Raw genomic sequence first — 27,118 nt, forward strand, 5'->3', positions numbered from 1 at the left:
AAAGCAGGTCTTCTATTCTTGTCAAAATTATCCCTTCACAATTGTTAGAATGGCAGCCCGCAAAGAAATGTCATCAAATAAAGCACCAATTACAGAGCATGTCCTTTATCCTCAATCTTCTCAACATTAAAAGTGCGAAGCAGTAACAGAACTCAAAAACTAAAAATCATTCAATTTTATTGGCGCCGCTCTGCACTATCTCCCGGATCGACCCAGGAAAGAGGGATGTTCCAAACATACGTGATACAGAAAAGTGGTTGTATATTCTCTAAGAAAGACGTTGGCATTAATTATTAAACGTGCATGAAATTGCCCGATGGCAGGATTCAAACAGAAGGCCCCTAGCACAACAGCTTGTGTTTGCTTATCCTACGTTTACTTCAGTTCATACTACCACTACAACTACGAGTATTCCGCGTCGTGTAATTTTCTAACATGTTATAACATTCATTGCTTCGCCCTTCTGGCGAAACTGTGAGATTAGTTTTAAATGCGAAGCATTTATCGGCGAACATTTGCCACTTTGACGGTATCTATCTTCTAGCCGCCTACGTCATGGTGCTCTCATGGTCGTTTCGTTAAATTGGTATGTACCGAAATTGGTATACTGTACAAGAGTGTATGAGGAACATATATGATCGGTGATGACATAAATATCACGACATGTATGTCATGTAGGTCATGAGACAGCCGCTTACGTCTTGGTGCTCTCATTGTCGTTTCGTTAACTTGGTGGGTACCAAAATTGGCATAGTATGAGAAGAGTGCACGACGAACATAAATGATAGGTCGTGAAATGAATGTCATGACATGCGTGTCATGCAGGTGATGAAACAGCCGCCTACGTCTTTGTATGTACCAAAATTGGCAGAGTATGAGAGCAATGTATGAAAAATATAAATGATAGGTCATGACATACGTGTCATGTAGGTCATGAAACAGTTGCTTACGTCTTGGTATGTGCCAAAATTGGCACAGTATGACAAGAGTGTATGACGAACATAAATAATAGGTCATAACATGAATGTTATGGCATGCGTGTCATGTAGGACATGAAACAGCCGCCTGCGTCGTGGTGCTCTCATGGTCGTTTCGTAATGTTGGTAGGCTCCCCGGACACTGCTTCGCATAACATCGATTTCCACAGGGCGTGGGGTCTACTGCCTTCTTTGTCCACTCGTGTGATCCGTCGAGGCCAGCTACTCATCCGACCATTCGCTTAAAATTATGAAGATCCGACGCACTATGGGAGTCAGCTTAAGCAAAGGCCTGGTGGGCTGGCAAGATGAAAAGGGCGCATCTCCACAAGACACACGCAGCAGGTTTTGGCGACGAACGCGTCGGGCAACGATCAATCAGCCTAGGCGACTGAGAAAGGCGACACATCATTACCGCAGCATTCATACGCCACGATGAATGAATGAATAAACTTTACCTTTCTTTTTGAAAAAGAGGGAGGGGCCAGAGGAGAGATAGGAAGCTCTCGCGAGACAGTACCTGCGTCTCAAGAGAGCGTTCGCCAAAGAATGTGGCCAGCAACTCGTTTATAAAATAGATAGTGCTTCAGAGCAGGTGTCCTCTATTTCAGGCAAGAAACCCAGCCAGCGCCACATCATGCACTGTAGCCAAAGGAAGCTATTCAGCCAAAGGAAGACATGAGCAAAAGTGCCACCTGGGCCCGCTCTGTGTAGGCTCCATCCAGTCACGAACACGATTTATTGTAGAACTTCCATTTCGAGTTTATACTAGTATAACCTTGATATTGATATGATTGCGATGGCAAATTAATGGACACTTCAGTATCATTCCTGCCGTCGCCGTGAGGTATAAAGTCCAAGGGCGACAAGATCCTCGCCGTGCACCGTATGCTGCATATGCGAGTGGAAGCGTGCGAGGGTGAGGCGGCGATAGGTGGCTCAATCTCGCGCACGTAAGCGAGGAAAGCCGGGAGGACGCGTGCCGCCTTCGGTTGAGCGCAAGGCTCCGGGGGCAGGGTACGGGAGGGGGGGGGGGGTGCGTTTTACTCCGGCTGGCCGCGCCTGCTCGCTTGGGCTGCTGTGTCTTGAAAGCCATCGGCGACAGGGACAGAGTGCACCCGTGCACTGTCTTTACGCGGCTTAGTTCAGGTTTATGTGTGACACAGTATGAAAGTCAATGCGCTCGCTGCTGCTGGCGTACTTCCTCACTCCAGAGTTCTGAGAGTGAATTTCCTTGGTCAGCGAGTGAGATGTGTTCACGCTTGCTTGGCGTGCCTCACACCATGCTTGCTAATTTACTTAGTATGCCTATGTTTACAACTTTATAGCGCCGATAAAACTACTATCCTTACTTCGTATAGCTGTCCATTAATTCGCTATCGCAGCCGATGCTTCGAATTTTAGGCGAAACTGCGACTTTTTTTTTTTTTTTTACGATAGATCAATATATTGCCACGGAACAGCCGCCACAGTGTGGCTGCACTGGGGGGAAAGAAGAAGACGACGTGGGCCGGCTTGATATAGCATCGCCATTTTGGCCTTCCGTTATCTTCCCTGTAAATAAATTGCATATAGTATTGGGCTTCAGCTACACGTAACAATATTGTAAAGAACGAAACAGATGGCCCTCCGCCAGAAATCCTATTTTGCTCTCACTTCGTCCTCTCCACTCGCGCCCGCTGTGCAAGCGCCGGAGGCCAAGTGCACTTCATCTTCACACTAGGCCGCGCTGCAAGTTTCCAGCACGGCTTGCAAACACAGAACTTAACGCGGAGGCAACTTGTTCATGGAGTGAATATGTCGTGGGTGAGCCGCTGAGCGCGCAACCCGCTCCTCAAGAGGGCGGCACTGGCTGTTGCGTGACGGTCGCAGATTTCGCTTTACTCGAAGATACCAGTTGCTGAAGCTTGTCGGCGTCAGGAAGAATACCGGCTTTTATTACCACATGGCCAAGGATGGTGAGCTGACGTGCGGCAAAACGGCACTTGTTCAGATTGAGCTGAAGGCCGGTGTCAATTAGGCACTTCAATACTTCCTCTAGCCTGCAGAGATGGGGGGGGGGGGGAATCAAATGAAAAAATACCCACATCATGCATATAAGTAGCACAGGCACGTTTTGCACTTCAAACCAAGCAAATGGTTGTCCATCAGACGCTCAAATGTTGCGGGGGCGTTGCAAGGCCCGCAAGGCATGACCCGAAATTCATGTAGGCCATCTGGTGTGGCAAATTCCGCTTTAGATTGGTGGACTTGCCAATAGCGGCTGCGTAAGTAAATGGAAGGGAACCACTCCGCACCTCGGAGGCAGTCAGGGGCATTGTTAATTCTTGGCAAAGGGTAAATATCTTTGTGAGTTATTTTGTTAAGTCGGCGGTAATCTACACAGACACGAATCGATCCATCCTCCTTTTAACAAAAGCAATTGGGGACGACCAGGGACTATTCGAAGGCTGGATGACGCCGCGCTTGAGCACATCATCTACTTAGTCGTCGGTAACACGGCGCTCTGTCGCGGACACACGATATGGTCTTTGTCGCAGTGGCGCATTGGTATCCGTGTCGATGCAGTGAAAGACAGATGACGTGTGGCCGAAAGAAACATGCTGGCAATCGAAAGAATAACATAACTTGTCGAGAAGGCGTAGAAGCAGAACGCGTTGTGAAACAGTCAAAGTGCCAGCGTTGCAGCTACTCAGAACATCGCTCGAAGTCGGCTCTTGCGCAGGCGTACAGGTCACTCCAGCGACCTCGTGAGTGGTGACGGAACCAATTGGCATGTCCATAATAACAGCAGAGTCGACACACCGGATGCGATCTACGCACTTCCTACGAAGCAAAGTGAGGGGACATGACAACTGGTTGGAGCCGAGCATTCTGCTGACGCCGTCACAAACTTCGAAAAGAGCAAAAGGCAGCGGCGAACATTTGGGACAAACGAAGATGGCAGATGGCGTAAAAAGTGCGCTTGCGCGGGCAATGATGTTGCAGGACACCGTGGCAAGGGAAGACGAGTGCGGTCGTATTTCGACGTCTTCTGAACAAATAATTTATCTTCAGCTTGCGTCAAGAGACGGGGCGTCCCTAAACGCTCGAAATTCCACTTTAGCACGAGAACAGTCGATCACGACCTTATTAGAGGAAAGAAAGTTCCATACCAAAACAAGATCGTAGGAACAATGCAGCGCCAAAAGTTATACGACGTAGAGGAGGCCGTTAATCACAACACGGGTAGTACGTGCAGCCGCCGGCGTGATGCGGTCTGCGCTGGCAGTACGAAGTGATAGGTTTGACAGCGGTGTCGTAACCTTTATGACGGAGCGGGAAAGTTTGGCACTAGTTTGGCAAACTGCGGCACCAGTGTCGACGATGACGAGTGCAGCGATGCCGTCCACATATACATCAATAGCATTAGTCGCAGAAGGGAGAGGCCTTGGTCATTTCGTGGGTGACGCAGTTATTGCCTCTGGAACTGCAGCAATTATTTCTCCCGTTCCGGAGTAGAAGGACGACGACGCATCGGCGAATGGGGCAAGTGGCGTCGAGGCGATGGCTAACAGCGGTCGGTCAAAAAGAGGGCGCTGGTCCGAGTATGAAGACGTCTGACTGGGGTTCCGAGATGCGGAGGACGACGTGTACGGTGAAACATGGATCGGAGTCGAAACTACGGTGGTAGGATGTTGCGCGGCGACGGCGAAATCGTGCAACGTGGCCAGGTAGACCACACTCAAAACATATGGGCTGGTTGTCGAGAGTACGCCATTGTCCACTGCTGTGTGGGCACGTCGGCTGAACGAAGTGAGGAGCTGGACGCAGAGGCACGGCCGATGGGAATGGAGCAATGGAGCGAGGTGGTGGCTGTGCGACAGCGTCGGCATAGCTGAGCGGTGCATTGACCTCTGTAAAGGAAACGGGTGTCGGCACCGGCGGAGTCTCGTAGGCTGAAGGCAGAGCGGCGCAAACTTAGTCCTGTAGGAGCTGGTGAAGGTTGGCAGGCCAAGGCGAGGACGGTTGCGCGGTGGAAAACAGCAGCGAAAGCTGACGAGTGACCGCAGCACGGTCGAACTCCCTTATCTGCCAAAGCAGAGAGTCCATGTCAGGAGCGGTGGCCATGCTCGCGAGGGTGTCGTCGGACACACTTCCTAAGCATTATTCCATTACTATCTATGGACAATTATAAATACCTTCGTGTTCACATCTCGTCTAATCTTTCGTGGAACACGCCTGCCGAATATAAAACTAACAACGCGAATCGCATGCTTGGTTATCTCTGTCGAAAATTTTTTGTGTCCCATCGTCCCAGAAGTTAACCCTTTACAAAATTAGAGTACGCGTGCGTCATATGGGATCCTACTAAGGCCATTCTCAATCAAACTTTTGAAGCCAATCAGACTCGCGCAGCACGTTTGATGTTAACGAATTATCTACGCCATACCAGTGCCACGTCTATGAGAAGGAGCAGGAGGAAATACATTTCTTAGAAAAAACGAAAGCAGGTGTCTTTCTGCTTGTGCAAGGAGGCGCCACCAGTCCAGGGCTCCTGCGGCTCTTGCTGTCTCCCGGGCCCGCCGCACCAGTTGCTGCTGGTCACGAGGGTCCGAACAAGTCAGCACGGCCTCCCACTGCTAGTGTGTGGGGTTACGTTGGGGCCTTTATGTTGGGGCACGGCCATGTGGTGAGGAGGCGCAGTCGTTATAAAGGGGATATTTGTATGAGTATAGTGTAGGGTGTATTGCCTGTACGTGGTCTGTTTAAAGGGGGTATGTCTTGGTTTTAATTGTCGCCATACTACGGCGTCTTCGCGTGAGAGGTTATTGTGTGGAGGAGGGTATTGTCCTCTATTGATTCTGTGTTCTTTGAAGAAAGCCTTAAGCTTGCCTGTCCCTTCATTGCGCCGAAAGTCATCTTTCGGCCTTAATCTTTTTCACGCAATTTATTATAACAATGATTTGAAGGACGTCGTCTTTCATCCACCTCATTATATATCTTCAAGGACCGATCATCTTTTCAAGGTGGGCCTACCGTCTTTTCCAACAAAATTGTGTAATGATTCTTTTGTCCCTTGAACAGGTGTCGTATGGAACCTCCTTCCTTCCATAATCGCAAGCATAACTGGTGACCACGAGCTCAAGATCGCTTTACAAGATGCCGTGTAATATTATTGTTGTTAGCTGCACGTCTTGACATTTTGCACCACTCATTTCTGTAGTGCCTTTGGTGTCTGAAAGTATTCTATAAATAAATAAATAAATAAATGAATAAATAAATAAATCTGTACTTGGCGTCACCGACCACACGATCATGCTTATTTCTGCTCTTTTCGTTGTGCAGGTTGCGCTGTGGCCAAGCGGGCTCACCACCGGGCAGGCCACACATATGCATGCAAACGGAACAATGCCAGTGGTTTCGGATGACAGAGCACCGGACAACAAATCTGCGCAGACTCTGATCGCGATCGACGCCCTTCAACTACGCAGCGACCACGTCACGGATGCGGTCACGTCAACCTTACCAGGCACTCGGCAGCATATAAACCCGACCCATGAACCCATCCGCTTCACGACCAGACGACCATGCTTATTCCTGCTCTTTTCGTTGTGCAGGTCAGTAGCTAATCTGTACCCTCTTTACGGGACAATGATGTAACGCTGACAGTGCTTCCAAGTCCACACTTTCTCGCTGTAGTGATTGTTGAGTGCTATGATGTATTTAAGCTATTGCTACTAACATTGGGCGATGTCGAGCTTAACCCCGGTCTGACGTCAGACTCGGAATCGGATACTCGTCCTAATAACGACATTCTGAAAAAAATTCTGAAAGAACAATCTAAAACCAACAGAACGTTAAAAGAACTAGTAACTAACTTGAAAAAGCTTGAGCGAACAGTTGATAACATGGAAACTAGGCTTGCCGCAATTGAAAACGACATGGAACGACTGAAGTATTGCGAGGAGAAGTTGGCCGAATGTGAAAATAAATATGACACCACGAAAGATCAAATCCATGATCTTGCATTGAAATTGGACGATTTAGAATATAGAAGTCGACGGAACAACTTGATTATTTACGGCGTAACGGAAAAACCTAACGAAGATATAGTTTCACTCGAAAAGATATTGAGAGAAAACGTTTTAAAAGGAACGCTAGGCATTGAAGTGAAAACCCTTGAAAGATCTCTCAGGATAGGCACCTGCACAAGTAACCGAGACCACCCGATCATCCTTAGATTGTTTTATTACGCCGAAAAAAAAATTTATCTTGCTGCCACAAACTGAAAGGCACACCATTAACTGTTTGCGAAGACTTTTCTAAGAGAGTAAGGGAAATGCGCACGCACGGTAAATGAAAGGGCAAACGGAGCAAAAGTTGGGCTAACATTCGACAAACTGAGAATCGATGAAAAAGTGTATACTTGGGAACCAGAAAAGAATATTAGCACTGAATTACCGCAGAAAGCAAGTCTTTCAAAACAGTTCCTTTCCACTTCGACTTCGCTAAAATCCTATAGAAACAAGAAAGTTTCAAAATGACAGCCCAGTACCAATACTCTACGAATCCTTTCTCTAAATGCCCGAAGTGTGTTAAATAAATTTGGTCAATTAGAAAACCTGATCCTGTCTCATCAACATCACATTTTAGTAATAACAGAAACGTGGCTTAACCCTGGCGTACGTGATCCTGAAGTTATTCCTCCTTCATACAAACTGTTCCGTAAAGACAGAGGATAAAGAGGCGGCGGTGTCGCGATAGCAATTAAAAATAATATAAAGTCCTTAGAACTTGATGGTATTCCCGACCATGAAAGCTTATGGTGCAAAATGACGTATTGTGACAAAAACATAACTGTAGGGGGCGTTTATCGGCCCCCAAATGCAGCACATGACTTCATCGATCAGATTAATGATTACCTTTCAAAACATACTAATTCTAGATAAAAGCTTATTATTGCCGGCGATATTAACCTTCCCGGAATAGACTGGAACAACCGCTCCCACGACGGCCGTGATGTCGCAAGTTGAGAATCACTGCTAGACGTGGCATTTACGTTTTCACTGAACCAAATGGTAACTGATAAGACCCGTATCACTTCAACATCATCATCTTTACTTGACTTAGTTCTTATAAGCAGTACATTAGAAGGATCTTCCGTGTCCATCGAGAATGGCATTTCAGACCACAAAGCGCTTATTCTAACCTGTCCCATTTCAACGACGCAAAAATGCAAAAAACCACAACCTACATAATTTAAGGATTATACACGCGCCAATGATCCTACTGTACTAGGTTTCCTAGAATTCCAGTTTCATTCATTCAGTGAACTAAGAAATGTACAATAACTCTGGGCGCGTTTTAGAAATATTGTTAAGTATTGCGAAAACACCTTCATTCAAAATAAAAAACGCGTTAACCGAGAATACCCGTGGATAACACGTGAAATAATCCAAATAAAAATAAAACAACGGCGGAAAAAGGGAACCAAGTGCACGTTAGACGATCTTATCGGTACATTCAAACAAAAAATATCGGCAGCAAAAGCCCGTTTCTTTGACACTACATTACCTTCATTTATGGCGCATGACCCTCGCAAATTCTGGCGATATTTGTCAGATGAACGAGAAAAAATAAAGCAAATCAATATCCCGGATCATGTTATTCAGAATCCTGAACACATTGCTAAAGTGATGACTAACTTCTTTCAGACTGTTTTTACGAAACATGCTACAAATGCAGCTTTAACAGCTTACGATGTCATAATACCAATGGAAGAATTAACTGTAAGTGAAGAGGGCATACTGTCTCTATTGCATAAGCTCGATCTTAAAAAATATACCGCCCCGATCAGATTTCTAACTCATTCTTAAGTCGGTACGCAAGCTGGAGATCAAAGTATCTATTTAAAATATTCTTTCACTTCAAACATCATTGTTACCAGACGATTGGCGCAAAGCTGCAATAATTCCAATACATAAATCGGGCTCAAAATTAGATTTAAATAACTACCGCCCAGTGTCATTCACAAGCTCATGCTGCAAAATAATGGAACACGTGATATATAAGGGCATAATAACTCACCTAGAAACAAACGAACTTCTATATAAACAACACGGTTTCAGGTCAAGCCTGTCAACTATAACTCAGCTAGCTGAGTTAACTCCTGACATAGCTAACGTACTTAATAATGATGGCCAATTAGATGCAGTTTTTTTAGACTTTTCTATAGCGTTTGACGTAGTTCCGCACCAGGATTTACTCACAAAATTATCCGCTTTTGGTATTAGTAATAAAAATAATATTCTGGATCAACAGTTTTCTAATCAATCGTAAACAGAGCGTTGCAATCGATAATCATCTTTCACAACCACTCGTTGTCTACTCCGGAGTACCTCAAGGATCAGTTCTGGCGCCACTTTTGTTCTTGATGTGCATTGCCGACATCCAGTTTTGCATTAAAAACTAAATTCAGATGCGCCTGTTGCTGATGGCTGTGTCGTGTACAAAGTCGTACACAACTCAGAAGACCAGAAAGAACTTCATAATTCACTGCAAACAATTAACTCTTGGTGCAACACTTGGGGCGTGAAACTGAACACATCAAAAACACATTAAATGTCTTTCACAAATAAGAAACTTCCGCTTAACTTTACATATTCGATCGGAAGGTCAACAATCAACAAAAGCGACCAGGTAAAATACCTAGGCATTAAACTCACGCCTAACCTTAACTGGGAGCCTCGTATTTTGACCATGTGTCAAAAAGCCATAGGGAAACTATTCTTTTTAAAAAGGAAACTGCGCGCAACCCCTCCACACTTCAAACTAAATGCGTACAAAACACTAATAAGACCATGCCAAGAATACGCTGATCTAATCTGGAGCCCTCATCAAAAATGCCTTATAAATAAAATAGAACGCATGCAAACATTAGCAATTAGGTTTGTATATTCGGATTACAAAAGGCAGTCCAGTATCTCAGGTCTGCTAGCAAGGGCAAACCTAAAATCCCTCTCACAGAGAAGAGCAATTGCGCGACTAAAATTCATCTATCAAATATACCATGGTCGTTTCCACATAGCACGTTCTGACCCGTTGTGGTTGCTCAGTGGCTATGGTGTTGGGCTGCTGAGTACGAGGTCGTGGGATCGAATCCCGACCACGGCGGCCGCATTTCGCAGGAGACGAAATGCGAAAACACCCATGTGCTTAGATTTAAGTGCACGTTAAAGAATCCGAGGTGGTCGAAATTTCCGGAGTCATCCACTACAGCGTGTCTCATAATCAGAAAGTGGTTTTGGCACGTAAAACCCCATAATGTAATGTAGCACGTTCTCATTACCTGCAAATCCTCCAAAACGCTCAACCAGGCTAAATCATTCCAAAACAATTGATCTTCTCCCAAGTCGTGTTAATGTTCACAAACATTCCCTTTTTCCGTCGGCCATTTCCCAGTGGAACAAGTTAAATAACGATATTTTGTGTTGCAATAACATCGATTCTTTTTTTTTATCAAGCGCATTGAGTGTATTGACTTGTCACAATGATTTTTTTATCATTACATTTTTGTACCACTCCTGCATGGGCCGTGAAGGGCATGCAGTATATTCAAATAAAAGAAAATAAGTAAATACTTTAGCCTGATCTCATGCAGCGCATCACGCATTACGTATATTTTGTCGTTAATATTGCGATGAGCTGTTTTTTCTTTTCGCGCTGCGAGGACTGCAGCGATGGTGCCAAACAGTAAATGTTTCTTGATTTACAATTAGCAAATAGCTCCACAAGATTAGCTCTGGAAATGCGTTGACGATGTGAAACGCTATAAATGCCTAATTGTTCAACGCATCAATAGTTTACTACTCGTCTCTAGTAGGATATGTGATGGCGGCAAGAAAAAGCAAAATAGACACCGAACAGACGATGCAGCGGGGCTGAACATATATATAAGTCCTTTCAATTTTACTGCTGGCTAAGGAAGCTTCAAGGAATTGATGAGAAAGCGTATAAATGAAGCGAGGACCTGCTGTCTTAATCAAGCAAACTCAGTTTATGGCTGCAACACCAGAACCTTTGCTGAGTCAGTACACAAACCGGGGAACATGTTTCGGCAGGATGGTAAGCAGACACTAAGCAGACGATGCGGATGAACACTATACTTGAGGGGCATTGGGCCTTTCTGTTGACTAAGGAGCGCTGCAGCTTCCACAGAGCTGCAAGGAACTACTGAGATAAAGCACTGCATGACAGCCGTATGCGTGAAGTGTGCGTGAGATTTTGGTGCAACCAATAAGAGAGACAAAGAAAAATATCGTGACCTTTTGGTTAGATCGTTGGCCTGCTGAGCTAGAAGTCAGAGGTTCGACCGCGGCGTCAGCCATGCATTTATTTTTGTTGAACAGGCCTGAAAATACACGGGGCAGCAACATACCCGCCCAATAAAGCCTGGAACGAGGCAAAGAATGCTTGGCGTTGAAAGGCTTCGAAAAGCAAAGAGTCACTGTCCCGCATGCACATGAACGCCTGGTTCCTTGACTTCTTCAGAGCATGCCCCTGCTTTATCCTCATGACGTCCTCCTTCGAACACTGAGACCTTCTCAGAGTCTAGAGGTGCTGACAAAGCGGTGGGAACACCGTGAATAGAGCTCTGAAAGCCGAGCATGATAGGAGTGAAGGAAGGAAAACGGGGTGGCGTAAAAGAGAAAGAGTGCGTGGGAGAGAGAGGACGAAAGATGATAAGCATTTCTGACGTTAGCATTTGTGGAAACGTCTGTTGTCTGCCGCTAAGGTTCAACGCGTGTGATCGGATGCGAAGCGTCAGTTGCAGTGGACATATTCCACGCTAACGTAGAGTCTGTGTACAACAATGTCACTGAAAAAGATTGGCCTTAGAGATAAAAGTGGTTGGCAAGAGAGAGACAAAAGGCAAGGAAAGACAGGGAGGTTAGCCAGTGTAAATACCGGCTGGCTACCCTCTGCTGGGGAAAGGGGTAAAGAGAATAAAAGGTGGTAGAAGAAAAGAAAAGTGAGAAAAATTCTCACAAACATGCGACGCTACGCGCTGCAAATTTCAAAGACGGTCGCACAATTCACAAGCCCTTAAGAACTTGCACAAAGCCCTCAAGGCCTTGAGAGCCGTAGAGCAACCTTTCAAGCACCTATTTCGAATGGTCAGGCATGTACAGGTGTGCGGGAAGAATACACTATGGCAGTTGCTTTAAATTTGCATCTAAATTGTTATTTTACCTTGGCGGTTGAAGAAGATTGGCAAGGCGCGCAAATTATCGCTCCATTTCGTAGTGGCTTAAATAATAAAGTGACATTTTGTTTACATCATGTCGTATGTGAGAATAAAACGCTTTGTTGACTCAGAACTTCTGCCTTGAAGAGGTTCTTGCTTAACTTACAGGCGCGGTTTGTTTCTCTGAATTGTAGAATATTATAGAAAAGGATATATAGCTGCCTTAATGGGTGTATCACTAATTATCGACAGTAGCAATTAATATTCATGCCGTTGCTCAATAGCGCCCTTACGTCTATAAAATGTGCGTAGAGCATACTTCTTCGAGTGCTAACAATGGTTTAAAATATAAGGAATGCGAACAAGCTTATTTCTTGCGTCATCTGGATTGCCCCTTCACTCCACAGCTTTTGCCGGCGTGGTACATTACTGCATTGGAACGGAAGTCAGCAAGTATTTAAGTTTTTGGCTACAAATGGTCAAGCTTAATTACCATACTGAAGTAACGGTGCCGAACGAGGTAACGGTGGAAGCGAACGGTGCCGATATGATGTTTCCTGCAGCTAGGTGGCGCAGTTACACGGCCTGTCTTAATGTTAATAACGTAAGGTCGTGTATAAGCGTATAAGACATGGGCGGCTAGTTAAGACTGAATCAACGCACTTGTGATGCGTCCTGCCGCTAGCCACGTGTGGTTTAGATTAACGTCTTCCTGTCGACTGCAGGAAGACTTTTATCACCAGTTTTCGCATTGGAGAGACTGTGTTCCATTCCGCACACTATCCATCGCTAATGCGCGTACAATTTAGGCGTACGGTGAATCTGTCAGTATGAAAGTACGAATAATGTGACCAGAACAAAAAAAAAAAAAACTTTTAGCGACTACCGGGCTTTTCGCGCGTACGATTTCAACCAACCTACAAATGCATTCTTCCTTGGCTTGTCTTTTCTTTTTCTTGCTGCCTCTTCTGCTCATTCGGAAGCGTCACACGTGCGCCAGCGGCTGATAAGCTCGTCCGCACTCGTGACGTCATTTCCGGGATGTCGAGCCGGCCGCGACGCACGATGTCTGGCTGGTAGCACCTCGGATTGCTGGCGGCGTTTAAGGCGCGTCGAGAGCTAATTACGTTAATTACAAACGGATCGGGACGTGTACAGTCGGAGAGGAACTAGACGAACCAGACAAGGCACAGACATACGGGAGCCATGAAGAAATTTTTGGGTTATTTTGAGCTCAGGACTGGCAACATCTTCATCGGTATGATCTCGGTGGTGAGCAAATGGTTCATTTAAAATTTTTCTTGTTGTTGCTCCGAAACCGCATGTTTTCTTGCGTTTTTACTGCTTACGCGTTTAAGAGGTGGGATATTTTCTTTTGTCGTTGAACCGATGTCACATCATTGTACTTAATTTGAACGTTTAAAAATAGCACCTAGTTTCGACGTTGCATGCAATCGAAAACAAGTTCCGCTGTTTGCAGAATGCTGATATCATACTTTGAGAGCGCCTTGTGTCCACCTATATATGTCTTCGCGAAACGTCCAGATTCTAGAATACCCGCCGTAGCATCGTTATATATCAGTTTAATTATTTACAAATCATACGGTGTCGTGCCTGCGCTGCTGTTGTAATTTATTGAGTGCTTAGGGGTGCTTTCGGCGTTCTGAGTGCGGGAGCTGCGAAAGTTATCAAGCCTCCCAAAAGTGATAGTAGCGACATTGTCTCAACTCACGAAGGAGGCTATTCGTTGTCATTTTCGGAAGTTTCGGAATGCCGCTGCACGAACGCTCGAGGGTAAGCCCTCGGAGGCCGCGGTGTCCTTTTTTGGGATCATCAGTACACGGCTCATCATACGCGCCAGCTTGGTCGTTAAAGAAACGGTGCGCAGCTTCACAATCTCGATATTGCCGCGAGTTGGGCGACAAGAAACAACTTCGTGTAATCCTGGCGGCCCAATACTGCGGAGCCAGATGTCTTACTTGATGCTCACTGGACAAGGGGAATTATACGCGATTGCGAACAAAGTTGAGTTTTTGCAGAAATCTGACAGATCGTAAGAAAATACATATTGCGCCTTCCGCTTGTGCTTCCTCGAGACTGTGGACTTTGAGATGTGCGGTGACAAACTAGATACACCGAAAGAGGCATTACAGATGGCACAATTGCCGGCCTCGCTTGCCGGGCTTAAGCCGCTTGTTCCAAGGTTATCACCATAACCCCTAGCAATGTTGTAAAGCGGCGACCTGTGTATTATCTTACTTTCTGTGCCACTTCGTGCTGATGTCATTAGGTGACTGTTAACGTTGTTATAATTACCCTACAATGAGTTTTCACCGGATGTGCGATTAGTAGAGACGATAGTATTATTTTAGAATGGAATGGAAAACTTTATTGACTCTTTTAAGGTTTTAGCGGGTCGAGGCCGAAGTCTTCATTCTTGAAGCTTGGGTCCTCTTCAGCCGTGGATGGGCCCCTAGTCCAGGGCTCCACTGAGCCGGGCCGCCTCGCACGCGTGCGCTATTAGAGCTTTTTGAGCCTCTAGCTCGCGGCTGGTGAGCCAGCTCTCCCATTGCTCCGCACTTGGTGTTTTGTGTTTGTGGAATGCTTGGTTTCTTGTACACTCCCATGTAATGTGGTATAATGTTGGTTTAGCTCCAGACCACGGACAGATTACGCTATACTACGTGGGGAACATCCTACCTAGTATGTGTAAGTTTGGGAAGGAGCCCGTTTGCAGTCTCCGCCATCCTGCCGCCTCCTCCTTTGTTAATGCTTTATGTGGTGGGGGACATTGATATCTTAGCCCCTTATAGAGGTTGTCTTAGAGAAAAATTATGTAACGTAAGTCGCGTGGTAAGAACTTTTTAAGGACGGCGCCAATTTTCGTTCCTTTCCTTTGCACAGGTACAAAGTATTTTCATTATCCTGGCAGGGTCCGCATCGTATGGCCACTCTTGTAAGTATGCATCAAATATTAATATGGCACACAACCCTGACATAGTTGTAATACTCGAATAGTAATTCGCGGATCATCGCAATGTGGCGTGCCGTAGTTCAGGAATGACCGGTCTCGTCTTCTTAACCGTTAAAAATTGAGTCCTATTTCCATCGCAAAGGGGTATTTATTCGGGCAGCTTTTGTAGACGTTTCGTGCACGTGTAAATACGTGAATGAAACGAAAAAAAATTTTGAAAATGTATTGTTAGCTGCAACGTTATCTGTTTAGCTCCCCAGTTCCCCATTCCGGACGCTAAAAATATATGTCAAAAAGCAACTCAGGGTTTATTTCTGACGGTATTACTGATAAATGAGTTGCTTTGCTTAGCCAGAAATTCTTGTGAGGGTTGAATGACGAGTTGTTTATCCGCTACACTTATCCTTTAATTTTACTTTACCATTCTGGTCTGGGCTTCAACCCATGTGCAGTCTTCCCGTTCACATTATGCATATTGTAATGTCTTTCTTCCTTCACAATAAACCCGACGTTGCTCAGTGGGAATGCTGTTGGGCTACTGACCACGAGGTCGCGGGATCAAATCCCGGCCACGGCGGCCGCATTTCGATGGTGGCGAAATGCGAAAACACCCGTGTACTTAGATTTAGATGCGCGTGAAAGAACCCCAGGTGGGCGAAATTTCCGGAGTCCTCCACTACGGCGTGCCTCATAATCACAAAGTGGTTTTGGCACGTAAAGCCCCATAATTTAATTTAATTTTTTTTCCTTGACAATACGATAATATGTGGATTTACCCAACGTCCCAATGCGAGGATAACAGGCAACTTTTAATACTAGTTTGCATTTGTGATTTGGCGAATCCTGCTTCCGGAACTGCAAAACACCATTGATTCCCGAGACTGCCGTTGTGTCAGGAGCGGTTTTTCGCGTGCGCATGCAAAATTGATAATTACTTTAGATGAAATGCGACATTTCGCAAGTTTGCTACAAGTTCAGAAAACACCAATGAAGTTTAAAGCTTGATTTTGCAGCGAAAGCTGTATATTACTAACCTTCCGTAGTTTCTTCGGCGTCCGGCAACAGAAACAGACTTACAAATTTCTAGCAAACCCATACACACAATGGGTTTCATTGTTTGCTTTGTGTGTGATGACGTACTGGTGCAGTGTGGCGGCGCAGATGTCAAAATGCGGAGCAGATTAGAACGCTCGCTGTGAAAAATAGCGCGGCGTCAAGGTTATCGCGGTATATAAGCAAGAGAGGTCTCGCCGCTAAAAACAGCTGCGTTATCGATGGGGCAGACACGTATAGTTCGTGCACCCGAACAACAACATGCGTACGAGGAGCGCCGGAGGGAACGGCAACGAGAATGTAAACGGCGCCGGCGCGAAACGACCACCGACGAAGAACATTCCCGCGATGCTGAACGAAACGACAATCGCGAGCCCGGGCAATCATTCCACTCGGTGAAAATGGAATGGCAGCGAAATCACTTTGTTTTTCGTTTGAGAGCCTTGACTGTCGTCAGCTTTCGCTGCCATTCCATCTTCACAGAGAGGAATGGTTGTCATTTTTATGCCGCGTAACTGCCTTTCAATATACAAGACGCAGGTCTCAAAGCACTGTTAATGTATACGGAAGCTATATATATGTCACCATTTGGGGAACTTTTGTTTTTTCTTTTAGCCACATTTTCAGATTTCCACTTGACGTGGATTTGCATGGCAGCGCTGTTGCTCATCGCTTCGTTATTGTTTGTCAAAGGAGTTGGTGACGTAAGTTTTTCTGTTTCAGTAGCGTTCCTAGATATCTCGAGTTTTACTTCAATCATAGAAGAAAAGAATTCATGATTTATTTTCTGCCTTTGCTTGTGCACTCTAAGAAAAGTTTACACCCTTTGCGGTGTAATTTTGCCACACAGCAATAATCGTCATGTAACTTGCCCGCATTTCCTTTCTTTAACGCTGCGAGCCCGCTACTTCCAAGTCACGAAGGGCATACGCGATATGAGCATGACAGAGCATTCTAGACAGGGAAGTAATGAGCGCAGCGTTTTCAAGAAAGGAAATGTGGGCAAGATAGATGGCGATTATTGTCGTGTGGCAAATATAGACTCCAAAGGGTGTAACCTGTTCTTAAAGTGTATTGTTAGGAAGTATGGTCAGTCATGGGAATTAGATATGTACGTCAATATCAGCGAGATTCCGTTAAAGTTCTACTTGTCAGCCGATGCCAGCAATTCTGATGCGGTGATGTCACTGTGAGAGAAAATATAGAAGTAAAGATAGAATTAAAGTTGGAAAGGGACGTTACCTTTTGTGTTACATCTAATTTCTGGTCAAGGTTATTTTGCTTTACTGCGTGCATCAAGATCAGTAGGTAGGGAGCTATTCTATGAATTAGCCTGACGCGCATGCATTTTTAAGAAAGGAAGTGTCACTACGTATGCGGGAAGCTTCGGGGGGTTATATATAGCTCAATTCTGTGGTGCTTTCCTGGCAATTTTTCTTGGTAGATATTGGCCAAAGTATGCGTAATAAAGTTATGTCTTCGCTGAAACTCCTTTAGGAGGAGTGCTTAGCAGGAAACTTAACTTAGTGGGGTCAAAAACAAGTGGTTGAAGGCTGTAATTTTTTCTATAATTTCTTTGACCATATTACAGTGATGGTAACAGGTGTGTGCGCCTCGCTGAAGCTCATTGACAGGAAAGCTTGCCAATGTTATTTTGCTTCAGAGTAGCACGTATTATTCCATGTTCTAAAACGAAAGGAGAGTCAAGCCTGTATAGCTTTCCGAAAATGCTGCTGCTGACGTAGTCTTGTTGCACGCAGAAAATATCTCTACTGATGATTCCATGGATTTTAGCCATGGTGCCCTTTACACTGTGGCTCGTCGGAGCGGCGGTCTGGGCAGCCGTAAACAGCAAGGTGAGTGCTAACGAAAAAATATCAAATATAAAATTGCTTCATGGTGCGATGCTGCATTAATGTTTCAACATGGCTTGAGACAGTAGACAGCGCAAAAAAAAAAAAAAAAAGAAACGAAAGACAGACAGAAAAAAAAAACACACCACAAAACGTTGTGCTTTGCGGGTAATATAAATGCTATCCGTTTTTCATGTCTGAGCTGTTGGCCGTCAGAAGTCAAATATGAAGTTTTTTAGTAGGAAGCTCGCAGCTGTTTACAACACCGGTTTAGTGCCAGCTCTCTCTAGTCGGAGGATGACATGGTGGAATACAAAATATAGGCACGCTTTTGCGGACACCTCGAACGCTTTCCTTTGTTATCGAACCTTAATTTAACGCAATCAGAGAGCTTGGTGATACGACTTAAGTGGTTGTAACGCCGTGGCGGGCGGGTCAGGTGGCAACTGCCGCAAGATATCGCTCCTGTAGAGAGGAACGAGCCCATACAGACGATTTGGTGCACCGGACGGAGTACTGATAGTACACTGTTAACAGTGGGAACTCAACTATGTCACGCGAACCACGGCAGAAGATAATTTTATTAATAAGAACCTTGTAGAGGTCCTAGCCAGCGAGTGCTGACTCTCGTATGCTGACAGACGCTACGCTATATAGAGAAAGGTGCACTTTACTCGAGTTGTATAGGTATAACTGCCACGAGTATAGTGTGCCTGTGAAATGCCTCACGCCTGATGAAGGATGTCGCTTGCGGAAACCCTTGGTTTCCCGTTTTTAACACGATGTCGGTTTGCGCATCCCTCCGCGCGTGACCAGTCGGAAATAATGGTCGACTCAGCGCTTTAGTTATTGCTCAAATGCTCAAGCACTCCGCATGAAAAATAAGAAGAAAAAGAAACAAAGAAAGAGAAACAAGGGAAAAATCGCGGGCATTTACCAGGCGGGCATATAAGCGGAAACGCTAAAAAATATTGCGGAGTATACAATCAGTATGCAGCAAAAGTAATGTGCCAGCTATCCGTGGCTTACCATGGGAATATGCTGCCAAGAAACTGGGATATATCAAGCTATATTGTTCCGCACTGGAATTTTCTTCATCCAGTAGTTCTTTTCTTCCACAAGAAATTCAGTTTTTTTCTGATCTCCTCATAATCTACCCTTCAGTTATAATTTTTAGGACTTTCAAAAATGAAATGATGAAGTCCATAATTGCAGTGCTTTATTTCTGTGGGTCGTTGCAATCCACCACTTGCTAAAGAGCTCGCAGCTGTATCGTTTGGTGCCGTTGGGCCACCCTGACAGTCCGAGCGCAACGTGGAGAATGCCGTGATGTTTATGGCGCAAGGCTTTATATACATTAATTAAGACGGCAAGCTGGGCGAGTTGGTGGTTGAACATGTTTACAAACATGTTCACATGTGTAACAGAACATGTTACACGTGTTTACATTTCCTGTATATTATAGCTGCTCTCGTGTTGTGTACTTCCTCTCGTCCTTCGTCCGGGTTGCGCTGCCCACCCATAGGAACATGTTTATATACATGCCTGGATCGGGAGAGAGCAACACGAAGATCACTTGTAATGATCGGCACGTGTCGTGCATGTCGTAGCGATATCATCTGATACAGTAGCCTTGTGAGAAATAATTCTGTTATTTAGTCGCAGTGTGCGATGTTACAAAGCCGCACCGCGATAACTGGACCATGTGCTTTTTTTCGGCATATTTAGCATGCACAGGTACGGGACACTAAACCATCACCAACGGCAAGTAGGAATGAGAGGTTATTGCGGTACCCGGCTGTTCTCGAGGTTGTTGCTTGGATTACAAGTCGCATTACACGGGTAGAATGAAGAACCAGACAGTGTGGCAGGAACTATTGAAAACGATTATGAAAGTCAGCAATAGCTTTCTTGTGTAACCTGCTGCTTATCGCCATGCGAGCCACGCATGACAAAGCGTTATGGGCACATCAGCAGACGCGTGACGTGTCAATCTCGTTGCCAGCGCCTATGCCGAATAATACCACGACACAATATGTCTTGTTGTGATCACAGCACTCTATTTGCACATGGGTATTGTGCAGCGTCTACGAGAGACACCGCCGTGGCCAGCTTTTGATTTTCACCGATTGGTTTCGTTGAGGTACCCGCTATTATTCTCCTAGCAATTTTACTTTCCCCACTGATGGGCTACCGCATATCGAGAAAAGATGTGCTTAGGTATCAAATGGGCGCACGAACAAGTTGGTTTTGCACCTTAGGGCAAAAGGTATGACACAATAATTGGGCGAAGTGTTTCTTTGTCGTCGTCCATTGTGGAAAATTCACGGGTTCTTACAGATGAGTCTGACCCATCAACGGTCATGTATTGACGGAAACCGGTTTACCGGATCTTGAGCAAACGCTGTCTTGCCGTACATCACATGGGTTGTTTCTGAGTTATCATTTATGTCCCGAACAGCAGTTTCAGCTGCTGCTCAATATAGTCCTCTGACTCTTTTGAGCAACAGCTGACACTGCTTTTCCCGTATTACAGCATGATCGTGTATCGCATAGTAGATACTGCAACGCACGTTCTTGTACAGCGTTTCTTGCCGCTCGTGTAATCTTTTGGCACAACTTACAGTATTGGGATAAAATAAATAAAAGAATCAAGCAGTATCATTTTGGATGGTCTGATTTTGGTGGTGTATAACCTTTTTGGCTAAGATAAGACGGAAATGAAAGCAAAAAAATTATTGTTTTTCAGATGATGGACCCTGTTTCCGCAACGTTGATGTTTGCCTTTGCAATTGTGGAAGTGAGTAAACCTGAATGTGTTTAGCAAGCTCAAATTTATCGAAAGTAATATTGCGCATCCACACGAACGTAGTCCGAGCGCTTAAGAAACCTGAAAATGTTCCTAGAGAAGGAAACTTCACTTATGGAAGTGCGTCATTTTCTTAGCCCATGCAAGTGTGGGTAGAATTGTGGCATGCAGGACAATTTAGCTTTCTACTACAATCACGAACATGCAAACTTTCACCCAAACAAATTTGTTTTCACTTTGACGGTTATGTGCCGAGCTATGAGATTCAAAATTTCAAGGAAACTAACGCTGATCTTTTAGTATTATTATCTGTAGTATAAACCGAATTTTTCTTGATGACAAGAAGTGTCCTTCAAGTAAGTGTCCTCTTTATCTTAAATGGCTTGATGACGTAACATAAGCTACTATGAGGACTTCTTTATAATCTTGGTTACCTACTCAACTATAAACTGTTTAGTTAGAAGGAAATATAATCATGAAATTATCATTTTAAGGCCGGGCGAGAAAACAGGGCTACGCAGACAGAAACACAACGGCACCTCCTTTTTCAACGTAAGGCTTGATTTCAAATAAACAGTGTATATAGCCTTTTCTCTTCAACGAAGAAACTGAAGATGAACTCGTATTAAGGTTTGGAAAATGTTTGAAGAAGCATTTAATAGAGAGAGAAAAAGAACAGAGCAAATAGGTGAGCGCGTGCTTTTAATCAGGATTGACACTTGAACAACGCATGCGTGTCACATTTGTATAGTGCTTCCATTTATCGAGTGACTACTTTCCTCCTTGTGTCAAACTACCTCAGTGTCATCAAACAAAGGCACAACGCCACGCATGCGGCAGCGCGATGCTAGATAGGACGATGTACAATTTCTCAATGCCTACATTCTTTGACTAGGAAGCGCCTGGCTTCACCACGTTCAGTTAAGAATTCGTCCTATGTTGTGTTTTTGTCTGCGTAGCCCTCTATTGTTTCGCATTGCACAAAACTACACCATTGCAACTGGCTCGTCTATCTATTTTGCCTCGAGGATGGATCTGCAGTGCACAAAGGTTTAATTGCACAGTTATGAGTCATATTACACGACCATAAGCTCCTTCGGAGGCAACTATTTATTAGCATCAGAAACACAGTTTGACCATATATTTTGCACGCTCCGGGTCATCAAAAGCGTTCTGGTGCTGGACGGCAAGTTAAAAAAAAAGTATGGGCAGCCCGCGCGAAACTTCTATAGAAGCAACAAAAATGAAAACATCAACAATTACTGGTTCAGTATACATGGAATTCACTTATGCAGCCACTTGAATAATACGGGCCTTAGGCACAACATTGCAAAGAAACAATGAGAGATGTGTACCAGCCACATAGGAACATACTGGCACCGAGACCGAAGCTCTATATTTACGCCTTCACACTCCCTTCACTAAAACACTTCGCACATGCTATTTCCATTTGCAGCAAAGGTCTAATCACAAGCGTTTCAAGGTGTATGCAACACATTCTAAGTATCATTATTTCAATTCGCACTGTACCTTTGATACGCTATCATGGCGCGCACAGCTGCATAAACCGCACTGGAAAGAGATATTGAGGTAAACGAAGGGATTTATTTTTTTTCTTGGTGAGGACCATAGAAACGCGAAAAAACATAAAGCCAATGCTTAATTTTTTGTCATATTTACGAGGCTGTGTATTCGAAGAAAAAACAAAAAAACGTTTTTGCTGAATTCGATGAAGCACTTATCGCGCAATCAGTTAGGGCAAGAAAAAAAAAAAGAAACGTTTCGCATGCTTCTATTTGCAGGCGTATTTCCTATCCTGCGCAGTCTTCTACCATAGAAAACTGGTCCGAGAGAATTGAGAAAGACAGCTACGAAATGAGAAGGCGCTGGAGCACCGTTCTGCAGAATCACGATGCCTATGATAACCGCAAACGTAAACTCCACCCCTTGTATATCCACCGACTGACTTTTTTCGTTTTCAGGTGTCTTAGAATACCGCTTCGGTGGTTTATTATTTATTGTGATGGCATATTCTAGATGTGCAAATAAAAGAAATACTCTCTTTCTCTATCTCTTTATGCATATATTATATATACATATATATAGGTCACAGTCGTATATGAGGCCAACAGAAAATGTCACAACCAGAAAATTTTCCGCTACATCCCCTAAATACCACCGATGTCACTAGTTTAGTTCATCAACGACTCCCCATGCATGTCGCACAACGAATAGAAATAGAAAAAAAAAAGCATTTGTTCAATAAGTAGTTTCAAGACTTCAGTGTAACCCACAAATATTAATGTTTCATCTCACATCGCACGTAGCAAGCTACCTGTTTCCTCGAAGTATTAACACGGTGTAACGTAAACATTTCTGGGGACATTTTGACACATAGTGGATAACAGTCGTAAAACCATGGTCCTTCTTTTTTCTAGTAAAACACAATAATTCACAATTTTCGCACACCAAATAAGATTTATCAAATTTGGCCTAAAACCGATTTCTCATTGAAAATTACTCTTTCTTAAAGGATGATAATACATTCAGACATTGCAAAACTAATGAACGTTGTCCGTCTTCTGTGAGCAAGGGGTAAAGATATTTCATATTAATAATAATGTTGATATACGAATATGATATGCGCTTTCTTTATGCTGAACACCCAAGCGAAAACCAGCCTATATATACATTCCCGCCAGGCGGCATTCGATGTAGAAAAGCTTGTAGCTGTTTTCTAAAAGCTACGTTAACATGAATACGATAATGGCCCATCGCATCACGTTTCCCGCACGTCGAATGTACATGTAAACAGCTGTATTGCCCTAGGAACGGAAGGCTACGTCGACGGCGCTCTGCAATGCGAGCGGTAGCTATGACGCTGACAGGACATTTACTCAGTTATGTTGCGTTCAGAGAGGGGTGGCAGATTGAACTAGTTGTCGCATCATTAATTTTGTTGGAAGAGCGCGTGGCACGAATCAGTATAACAGGATGACCATGCACAGACAAGGGAGAAAGGCCCGACAGAGATCTAGGATGGACACCGAGAGAGACAGAGAGACAGAGAGATGGGGTGGGAAAGGTAGGAACGTCCGCCAGAAGAGCTTCTGGTTTGCTGCTCGTCACTGGGGCAAGGGAAAAGGAAGACTGAATGAACAGCGGACAAATAAAGAAAAGACGCGAAAAAAAATAACTGAAGGTTAAGAACGCGTTTGAGAACTGATTTAGTTTCTCTAATAGGCCACTCGAAGGTGAATACGCCAAAAGTGCCTCGACCGACTTTTGGAGTGACGCCTGCATAGAGCGCAGTTCCAGTACTGTCTGCTCCGAAAGCAGCCGGTCTCCAAGACGTACCAGCGTGGTCGCGAGTGAATGCGTGTGTGCGCTGAACCGAGGACGACGGCGAAGTTCAATAGATTGTTAACTTTCAGGCCGTGATCTCTAAATCGATTGTTTAGGCAAATTTTTGCGTTTTGCTGTATAGTATATAGATGCTTGCTTCCACCTGACAATGGCAGTTCATAAAAAAATGTGCGTGAACAGGAATTTGTAAAACAAGAAAAAAACTGAACAAATCTTGCGAAGCATGGCTGTGTGCGCTGCTATTTTCTTTATTAGGCAAGCTGCAGAGAACCAAATAAAGAAGGAATCGCCTAATACGTATATTACCATTTGTTGTTTTTGCCTACAAGTTTTGTTTTAATACATGTATTGCCTGCCTAACAGCATTTGTATAGCTAAGTTCGTTTCAGGACACACTAAAGACTCTCTTTGCTATTACATTCGCCCGAGAGTGATTTCGCTCCTTTATATACGTTCGTTATCGAGAAGAAGCCATTGTGTCTGATTGGTAAAGGTTACCAGAGAGAACCCGAACGTTTGGCTGCGCGACGACAAAATCCCGATTTCTCTCCGGTTTTCCTCCTTAAAAATAACATCCGATTTTTAACCCTCGAAATAAAAGGAGGTATAAAAAGACCACCGCCGACGGACAACGCACAGATGGTTAACCAGCGAAGCTGTAATGTGCGGCTCCAGTGTTTATCACTTGGTTAATCACGACGGTTCATTAAACGACAGCTTCGTAGGCTGCCGGATCCTCGCTACGCAGTTGCTGCTTGCGCTCTGCTGAACGAGCCTGTTCTTGCTGATGTAACCAGCGCAAGGGTGGACACGGGACACTACTAAGACGACGAGCACAAGTGCTGACTTCCAACTCGTGTTTATTACAAAAAGGCATGCATTCATAAACTCGCGCACTTGATCAGAATGAGATACAATTGTGCAAGTAAACGTGGTCACCACAATCAACAAGAGTGCGCCAAGGCCGCGTCAAGGCCTAAGGCGGCTTCCCGCGTACAGACCCCAAGTAAGCGAATTCTTTAACAGACAACGCTACGGACGATTTGCTAACGCAGTTGTATTCCGCGATAGCCGCTGCCTCAACGATGAGTTGTCCCTGTCGCCTTACTAGTGCACTGTGTCCACTCTTGCGCTGGTTACATCGGCTCGGAATCGCAACTAGCCCGGTCTCACACTTTGCTCCTGTTCTTGTGCCCGGGCTACATTATCGGAATGGCGTAGACGAGCTCCTTCCCGGTCCTGCTCTTGGCCTTGCTTTCTCAGGAGTACGTATGACGCGTGGCCAACCCACTTTGGAGCCAGAGAGAAAGTGCTGAGTGCGCGTTCGGCTGCGAAGGAGCGCAAAAACGTCACTACTAGCGAGGCCAATCACGCGCCTCTTTCTCTTTTTTTTCTTTCGCGCATGCGCATGGGGTTGCGCCGGAGGAGTTTTCAGCGTACAGGCGACAGACGGATGGATGGACGAATAGGCTAGCCACAAGCAGCTTCGCTGTAAAACCCTATAACAAGGCAGTTACGCATAACGCATGCGATGAGTTGATGAAAAAGTGTGCCTAAAGGGCCGTAATACATGCATGCATTCGTATGTAACCTCGCATGCGCGTTTTGCTATAATGTATCTCCCCTTTCGGGGAAAAAAAATGTGTCGGTGGCAGATATAGATGTACTATAGGACGGCGGGTTAAATTATACGCCGTTTGTTAAGCATACTTATAACCTTTTTATACGTAATTTACAGAAAAGGAAAAATCTAAACATTGCTCTGAACATCGCTTATACATATTTGCGACCTTATTTACACCATATGTTAAAAAAGTTCGTTGTTTAGTTCACGGGTTAACTGGGGCAAGCTATCTTGCCTCGTGCAACGCTTGAATATAGGCAGTAAACGAGTAATAAGTAATTACCTTCAGTGATTAGAAGAGATGTAAATCAGCATCATAATATTTCTACTATTTTCTTCTCCAGTTAACTTGTTATGATTTCTATATCTACCATAAATGTTTTTCTACTATTGTTAGCCCTATGTACTTAGATTCAGGTGCACGTTAAACAACCCCAGGTGGTCCAAATTATCGGAGTCCTTCACTACGGCGTGCCTCATAATCAGATAGTGGTTTTAGCACGTAAAACTGCATAATTTAATTTTTACTATTAATATTGTTCGCACGCAACATAATAATTTGCATTGCTTAAAGGTATTTTAGCTTCGCACACTATATTTTTGTATTTGTTTATTATTATTACGTGCGACATGTAGCACATTTGAATCCCACTTAGTGGTTTTGGAAACATAATATGTAACATTTTGTAAATCTTATACTGCAACCGTAGGTGCTTGAACTACACATCTTTGGCCCAATTTTCCTCGGTGTGCAGTGTGTACTGTGAACCGAAATAAAAAGTCTGTTGTTGTTGTTAAGCTACGAACGTTAAGCTTTTTTAAGAGATCACACCTAATGTTACTCCAATTTCCACCGTATGTGAATTTGGTGCACTGCACAATTGCCCTAGGGTAGTTCGAAGCAGGGACTAACGGCGCACTCATGCTTTCAAGGAATAGTTTAAGCAATTTTATGATTTGATAACACGCATTTAACTTCGCAGGCTGATTGGCTGTACCGTGTTCCCAGTTCTGCTACCAGTTCCCAGACTATTCTAGTGTACATCTCCATTTTCTTTTCTACGTTTTTTACTATCTCTGTTATTTGCGTTTCATTCATAGTTAGAAGTTCAGATGCTATTGGCTCGTATTTTGCGCGGTCTCTCGCAAATGTTAAGGCTAAACGTTTGTGATCGCTGCCTAGACTATCTTTTCCATGTTCATCTATCATCATTTGGTCTAGTCGTTCGTAG

At 44.5% G+C, this 27,118-nt stretch overlaps 1 protein-coding gene across 2 annotated transcripts; it reads left to right on the forward strand.

Moving 5' to 3' along the window:
• Nucleotides 1–6,278: 6,278 nt before the first annotated feature.
• Nucleotides 6,279–22,962, forward strand: LOC126534098 (uncharacterized). Of its 2 annotated transcripts, none has more exons than XM_055072072.2 (6): nucleotides 6,279–6,577; nucleotides 15,112–15,163; nucleotides 16,850–16,938; nucleotides 17,995–18,090; nucleotides 20,837–20,887; nucleotides 22,699–22,962. In XM_055072072.2, the coding sequence occupies exons 1-6, from the start codon at nucleotides 6,548–6,550 to the stop codon at nucleotides 22,753–22,755; spliced, it is 375 nt and encodes a 124-aa protein (XP_054928047.2). In that variant the 5' UTR covers nucleotides 6,279–6,547; the 3' UTR covers nucleotides 22,756–22,962. The 2 variants fall into 2 exon arrangements, with proteins under 2 accessions (XP_054928047.2, XP_050037274.2); XM_050181317.3 differs by lacking the exon at nucleotides 6,279–6,577 and adding an exon at nucleotides 12,642–13,479.
• The last annotated feature ends 4,156 nt before the right edge of the window (nucleotides 22,963–27,118 follow it).

Source organism: Dermacentor andersoni, chromosome 7, assembly GCF_023375885.2.
Source record: "Dermacentor andersoni chromosome 7, qqDerAnde1_hic_scaffold, whole genome shotgun sequence".
Taxonomy (NCBI): Eukaryota; Metazoa; Arthropoda; class Arachnida; order Ixodida; family Ixodidae; genus Dermacentor; species Dermacentor andersoni.

Excerpts from the sequence above, each read along its gene's own strand:
- LOC126534098 (XM_050181317.3), top strand. The coding sequence starts at position 13,414 with ATGAAGAAATTTTTGGGTTATTTTGAGCTCAGGACTGGCAACATCTTC. Across the intron at positions 16,939-17,994 it reads TTGTCAAAGGAGTTGGTGAC|AAAATATCTCTACTGATGAT; the intron begins GTAAGTTTTTCT and ends TGTTGCACGCAG. Across the intron at positions 20,888-22,698 it reads TTGCCTTTGCAATTGTGGAA|GCGTATTTCCTATCCTGCGC; the intron begins GTGAGTAAACCT and ends TTCTATTTGCAG.